The sequence below is a fragment of the Astyanax mexicanus genome, chromosome 14, assembly GCF_023375975.1.
Source record: "Astyanax mexicanus isolate ESR-SI-001 chromosome 14, AstMex3_surface, whole genome shotgun sequence".
NCBI classification, from domain to species: Eukaryota; Metazoa; Chordata; class Actinopteri; order Characiformes; family Acestrorhamphidae; genus Astyanax; species Astyanax mexicanus.
Genome location: NC_064421.1, coordinates 15,184,248 through 15,191,940, shown reverse-complemented (window position 1 = coordinate 15,191,940; position 7,693 = coordinate 15,184,248). Strand labels below are relative to the sequence as shown.

Genomic DNA, 7,693 nt, shown 5'->3' with positions numbered 1-7,693 from the left:
ACTAAGAATTAATTGGTCTCTAGTAAACACAATCATGTAAACAAGCACACAGGCAGCTTTGTAAATTCAGTTTTTGCACATCAGATTCCACCTGAGCGGCAAATAACACCAAAACAACTCCACATATAAGTGCAGAATTCTGCTTATTCTTGTGGAAAATGGCTTGTTTTATTTCTGCCCAATAAATTCATCTGCCTTTATATTTTCACAACCTATGGAAAAGAGAGCAGATCAATAGATACTAACACGTAGTCACCCAAAGCTAAATGCGAGCAGATTGAGTAGAGATAAATGCTTGTTCAATTCAGGACATCAATATGGTTCATGATCTTTAAGAAAGAAATGTTCCAGGAGAAATGGATAATAGTTCTGCACTCGCTGGCCCTCGTCTTAAAACACACTCACAAAAACACACACACACTCAGAGCTCGGTATATGGGAGTTTACCCTGCAGCCCTCTCCTATTAACGGCTCCCTTACAATCAATAGGGGGCAAAAAGAGATTTAATCTCTTCAGACGCTTGTCTCTGATTGCCCATTACGCAATAATAACACATTTCTCACTCGCGAGGCCGAAGAAACAAACAAGCCTCTTATTCACAAACAGGATAAACAACACAACCATGATGGAATTCTGAGAGAGAGAGAGAGAGAGAGAGAGAGAAAGAGAGAGAGAGAGAAAGAGAGGGAGAGATGCAGAAGGTCTTGGTCAGGAGTCAGGACACTCTGCACGGTAGGGTTTGGGAGCTTTCTGCAGGCATGTAAAACTGCAGTCTTCACAATGGACTCTCTCATGGCAGTGACAGCTGCTGATGCTGCAGGGCCTCAGCACAGGACACAGAGGATTACAGCAGCAGCCCAGTCTACACACACACACACACACACATACTAAACACACACTCAGCCCATTCTACACATACTAAACACACACTTTACACATACAGCGCTGGAAAAAATAACTGATTACTTTAAAATGATGAGTTTCTTTGATTTTAACAAATTAAAAACCTCTGGAATATAATCAGGAGGAAGGTGGACGATCACAAGCCAACAAACCAAGCTGAACTGCTTGAATGTTTGCACCAGGAGTGGCATAAAGTTATTCAAAAGCAGTGTGTAAGACTGGTGGAGGAGAACATCCCAAGATGCATGAAAACTGTTATTCCACCAAATATTGATTTCTGATCTCTTTAAAACTTTATGAATATGAACTTGTTTTCTTTGCATTATTTGAGGTCTGAAAGCTCTGCATCTTTTTTGTTATTTCTCATTTTCTGCAAATAAATGCTCTAAATGGCAATATTTGTATTTGGGATTTGGGAGAAATGTTGTCCATAGTTTATAGAATAAAACAACACTGTTCATTTTTCTCAAACATATACCTATACATAGAGAAATCAGAGAAACTGATTCAGAAATTGAACTGTCTCTTAATTTTTTTCCAGAGCTGTACATCACATACCAAACACACACACCACATACGTACTAAACACATACTTATCCCCCCTCCACCACATTTTCTCAAACTACACCCACTATATGTGCACTACTTTAATTATATACCATGTAAGTTCCATATAAGGCCATCTTTATGCTTTTATGTTAAAGAATGTAATAAAATGTTTGGGCAAAATTAAAACAACACTATTGCTAAATGTATTTTATATATTTATAAAGTGTTTAATAAAATGCACACATGTATACTTAAATAAAAAAATACACAAATTAGAGATATTTTTTATGTTTTATTCAACATTTCCTTCATTTATTTATCAAAAACAGATCAGCTTCTTTTTCCTTATATAGAATACAAACCTTTCTTTTAAGGTTCTGTGGCTCTTATTTAGTTGGATGCTCCAATTACAGATGGGCTGTAGAGAGGCACTTTGCTGTCTTGGTCCTCTGCTGTCAGTGTGTATGAATGTGGGTTTGTGTCGGTGAGTATACTCTTTCTGGTCAGACCTGAGGTCAGTGTGCCTGGACCTCTCGTCCTGCTATATGCTGAGCCAGCAGGAGAGGTGGAGGGCAGCACAGTCCGGCAGTTCCAGAACAGGCACCAGCACCAGTGCAGGCCTGCTCTGACCCAGCATGCTTTCCAAGCAGCCCTCCAGCCCTGAAACACACACACACACACAGATTACAGCTCATGAATCCAAAGCACTCTTCTTAAAAGTCAGCTCTCCTGCACTTGAGATCAGCTCCCACCTCTGGGGCAGGTCAGGGTAAAGGATGGACTTCCCGAAGGAGCTGCCCTGCAAAGAGAGGCTGCACTTAACCCTTAAACCAGGGAACGCATTACCATTTGAGAATTATTGATGTCCTCACGTTCTGGCCAAATGTAGCTAAGCTCCATGTGTAGACATAAGGTCAGTCACAGATCTGGACACTGAACTGCAGGACTCTACTTAATGGACTTCTTCCTACAGTCAACAAACATAAAAAAAAGATGATGCAAAAAAGCCTTAGATCTCTATAATGATTTATAATGTTTTTATGTAATTGTGACAGCTTGCAATATACATCTATTTAAAGCAGCAGTCTTTAGGATTTTTTTCTTTTAAATTAAAATAAGTAGTATTCCTGAGTGGGAAAGGGACAAAATATAATGTATAATGTTATCAATGTGCTTCTGTTTTTGTGGCCACAACAGCTTTTCCTAGTTACACTTATGATTCCTCCTCCTCCAAACTTTCCTTAACTAAAGCCATAATAACTGCGCTTCTTTAATTCTATACACTCTCATCTTTAAGTTCAGTTATGGCCATCTTTAAGCTTTTATATTAAAGCGTGTAATAAAATGTTTGGGGAAAATTAAAACAACATTATTGGTAAATGTATTTTTCTATAGTTATAGTATATCAAATATTTTAAAAACAGTACATACCCACATGTATACTAAAATACAGAAATAGCACAGATTAGACAAAAGATTATAGAATAGAATAAGAAACTGACTATTTAGTTAAGTGGTTAGGCAATTGCATCATTGCAACAGACGAAAGGTATACAAACTTTTACACACCTAAAGGAAATAGAAAACAATTATCTAGAAATAAAAAAAATAGAAACAAAATAGAAAATAATAATGATAATACAAATATAAATGGCTCAGATAGGAGTTAATGGGAAGTCAATTTCCTTTTTTTTTAAAGAAAATAATGATAATGATTGTTAGAATCATTGTCATTTAAAACAGTGTGATTTCAGTGATGTAGCACAGCAGATTACTGATACTGGTCCCATCTGAGCTGCAGTCCTTCTAACAGGCCTCTTCGAGGAGGCCACTCAGCTTTGGGACAGAGTTACTCTGCAGGCCGCCTGAGTCAGCAGATAAACAGTGGACTTTTGAGATCTCGCTGTCCAGCTGGACTTGTCCCCTGTGACATCGGTCCACTGGCTCACTTCAGACCTACAACTAACTCCTCATAGAGCTGCTAAGACCCCACTAATTGGTGACAAGCCCTCTCATTGGTTGTCCGTATGTCACTGGCCGTTAGGCTTGTTTAGCAGGGTTGTGTCAGCAAGCCTTTCCATTGGTGCGATCCTTCCCTTCTGATACGATGCTCCACATGCCCACAGCCACACACTAAGACATACAGTCTTATCCACACACAGTGGATATTTTTAACTCCAATTTGATTACATAAATCGAAAATGACCTCATAGCATGAAGGGAAGAAAATGGCAATGCATATTTATGAAGCAAAGTTGCTAAGAGCTAAAGAGCGTACAGACGCAGCGCTACAATGAGGTCCAATGACAAATGGGCACTTCTGAAGGGAAATCGGGACAGGAAGGTGAAAGCTCTTTTCAACAGCACTTGATGCGCATTGTGCTCTTTCATTAAGAACAGAAGCAGCATGTCAACCAAAGAGTCAAAAAGCTCATGCTGGGTAATTAGCTCAGTGATTTAAAACACCACTGATGAACAGAGGATTTTTCTTTCATTTATAAGCAGGAAAGTGCTTTCTTATCTACGCATGCGGCACACCGTGGGAAGTCGAGTCCTCAGGAGATCAACAGTGGACAGCACCCTGAACTAGCCACTTCACACACTAATTCAATCTCTCAAACAGAGCTGATTCATTAGAGGACTATTTGAAGAGTTCATTTGCAATAACAGATAAAGGTACGTTTAAAGGATAGCACTTATCTGTTTTTGCAAATGAATACTTAATTTCTACTATTCTTTCTTTTTTGCCTTTTTGTCCTCAAAATATATATACATTTACCTTTCAAGTGCTGAAGGTGATATACAAAGACACGGAAACACACACTGAGTTTGTCTCTAAAAATAATATAATACACGTATCACCAGCAATAGCAGTAGTTAATAACATGTTTTAAAAAGATGCTAATCATGCATGATTACCAGACTCATTATAATGTACACTGTGGGAAGTAAAGCCCTCATGAGATCAACAGTAGACAGCACTCTGAACTAGCCACTTCATGCACTCATTCAATCCTTCAAACAAAGCTGATTCATTTGTACTCTTCTTTTTTGCCTTTTTGTCCTTAGGAATATATACATATATATGTACCCTTCATCAAAAATGAGCAGTGAAGTTTATATACATAAATTCTAAAACAAGCAGAGTGGGTTTATTGAGTTTTTTTTTTTATAAAAAATAATATAATGAATTATCACCAGCACTAATAGTAGACTATGACCTTTTTTAAAATACGCTAATCATGGATAATTATCCGAATCGTATTCATTTAAGATTGATGAAACACTGTGGGAAGTCGAATCCTTGTGAGATCAACAGTGGAGAGAGAGCCACATATCTGATGTCTTCAATACACTATTAAATGACACTATTGCCCTGCACTGCAGCACTGAGGAGAGTTCTCTGGTAAATAAAGTAAATAATAATAAGAGTTTATTGAGTCTTTACATACTTACATAACTTAATAACATAATATCTGTATAGACCTATGGTGAGAATGCTCACTTTAATCTTGTGTAACTGATGGAAAAACCACAAGGCCTTTTTAACCTCCTCTAAACAGACCATTCAGAACAGAGTGAGGGCTAACGCTAATGCTAATACACACAGTCTATTGGCACCCAAATCATAGCACATTCACTTCACTATAAATCAGTTACTTAACACCAATAGTTGGCAGACAACAACAGATACTATTTCTGAATGTGTAATACTACATGGACAAAGAGATTTTTTCAATATTTTAAAACCACTGATTTAAAAAAAGAATCACTACTAAACTAAATAAACCAGTCCAAAATGTCTCTTTAATTCAGTATTCATCACCACATCTTATCTAAAATGTAGGACTTTATAATTTATACATACACAACATTTAATTGGATCAATAGTAGATCAGTGTTGGCTGATACTCAGCATTAAAAGACTTGTATTGGAGCAGGGGGCAAAATGACCTAATTGGGACATTTTTACTTGTCACACATTAGCAGAGGTTTAGACCTACAGACCTACAGCTGCATCAGGTCAGTCCAAATATCATGAAATGTTTGGTAGCATTAAAAATAAAAGCAGCTGTGATGACAATAAGCTAAACCTGTCTGTTTTTCTGCAGTAAAATCCCACAGAACAGCACTGGAAGGTTTTATTAGTGTGGGAATGCAGGCTCTGGTGAGTCTACAGGGCTTTTAACGAGTGAGGAGAAAGCCCTGGGCCAGTGGCTTTTAGCTGTGCTACAGTGCACCTCAAACTGGTTCAAATTAACCGGTAAACGGCTGCGCAATTAGCAGGCATCGGCTCATGAAAATTGTTTATTTATGCTGAGGTGAGTGAGCATTGCGGCCAAACAAGCAGCAGAGAAGCTATGGCTCTGAAGCGGAGGCTGGAGCACTGTGCTACTTTACAGTGGACACATCTATGTTTTTTTTTTATGTGTGAGCTTTTATGGCTGATCAGCCGTAACATTTATATCTTCATCTACAGCAGCATCCATCAAGAGGTGAATATATTAGGCAGCAAATGAACAGTATATCTGAGCCACTATGATAAGGCCCAATTATGATGGCTGGACAACAGGATCAGAATATCTCCGAAACAACAGGTAGCTCTTTTTTTAAGGCATGCAGTGGTCTGTCTCTACCAAAAAAATCGCCAAATAATGAACAATGGACAGTGTGGACAATGGATAAATAACAAGAGATACACCAAATACCACAGGACACCTTCAGAGGTCTTGTGGCATCTATGCCTCAAATTATCAGATCTGTTGTGGTAGCACGCCGGGGGCCTATTCCATATTAGGTAAGTGGTGCTAATGTTATGGCTAATTTATTTGCTAAAAATAAATTCTAAGGTTAAATTAATATGTTTCTCCATTTTGCATACATTAAACTGAATAACGAAAACTACGAAATATTGCATAATATGTAAAAAAAAATGATTAAAAAATAAGATTCCAAAAGAATATTATGAAAAGAATTAAAAGAATTAAAAGATTAAAAGAATTTATCTAACTTTTAAAAGAAATGCATTTGCACAACCATTATGCCTCATTTATCACTAACTTCTTAACATTTTTTATGACTTTGCTTTGACAAAAAAGGCTAAATAAAATGTTTATGTCAGATTCATGATGTGTTTTAAAGCCCAGAACTGTTTTCAACTAAGCTCTCATAATAATGGATCCCATCCCCCTCATAAACTAATGAACTAATCCCAAAGAAAACATTTCAGAATGTCAAAATTTAAGTAAATCACTTTTAGAAGAAATGTCTTCATCAGAACAGCTGAACTTTAAAGGGTAATTTTTTACAGACAGAAATTAAGCCCAGGCTATAATCTCCATTTAAAAAGGCAGGGACACGACTGGGATTTTTTTTAATAGGAAAGCTTTTAAAATCTTCCCAAAAAAAAACTGGTTACCACAGCTTTAGACAAAAATAAGGTATAAAACTGGTTTTGACTGAAGTGGATATGGGTATGAAATGATGAATATAAATTTGCAAGTGCCAACTGCAGATGACATCTAGCATAGGCATTAGCTGAAACATTGTTAGCAGAAACATGTGCTGCGTTTTTTTTTTAGCAGACAGTGCCCTGTAGCTCCTGTCCCACAGTGATGGCCAAAAGCTAAATTTATTTACCCTCACAGGATTTTTTTTGGGTGGCATCAGTCACTGAATGGGAGCTCTGACCCGTGAAGCTGGCCTGTGGCACCCTTGTAGGGCATGAGTGTCTACACAGCCAGGCATCAAAATCCAATTCAGTATCAAGTTGTTTAAGCAGATCCATTTAAATCTAGGCTATAGAACAGTATCGTGATATCATGCCCACAATGAATGTTTTTTTAAAGTGGTTTAAATGAGCAGTCAGTAGCCGTGGTGCTGGTGATAATGGTGGTGGTGTGATAACACCGCTCTCTTGCTATAATTCTAGTGTAGTCAGTGTTTACATGCTATTTTGCACTTCTACTGAATTGTTTGCAGGAAGACAGGACAAGTGTTTGGTAAAATCCCTGTTCTTGTATAACGTGACATGTGTCTCCCAACTGTACGCATCTTGTTATGTACCATCACCACCATCACATACTTCTGCAAAAAAAACAAATAATTATTGTGTGGTCTAGACGCCCAGACAAGTCTGTCCCCATTTCTATTCATCATCTGTGACCATAATTTCATTTCCCACAATAACAAGTTACAGCGAGGCCTAAAAATGACAGTGAAATCTCAGCTTTGGCTTGT

At 37.6% G+C, this 7,693-nt stretch overlaps 1 protein-coding gene across 3 annotated transcripts in view; it reads right to left on the bottom strand.

The window, feature by feature from the left end:
• Window positions 1–1,734: 1,734 nt before the first annotated feature.
• Window positions 1,735–7,693, bottom strand: part of dph6 (diphthamine biosynthesis 6) — a 275,116-nt gene continuing 269,157 nt past the window's right edge. For all 3 annotated transcript variants that reach the window (XM_022673073.2, XM_007257396.4, XM_007257395.4), the window contains one exon: window positions 1,735–2,113. In XM_022673073.2, the coding sequence (XP_022528794.2) occupies window positions 1,995–2,113 (119 nt within the window). In that variant the 3' untranslated portion in view covers window positions 1,735–1,994. The remainder of the gene's footprint in view (window positions 2,114–7,693) is intronic.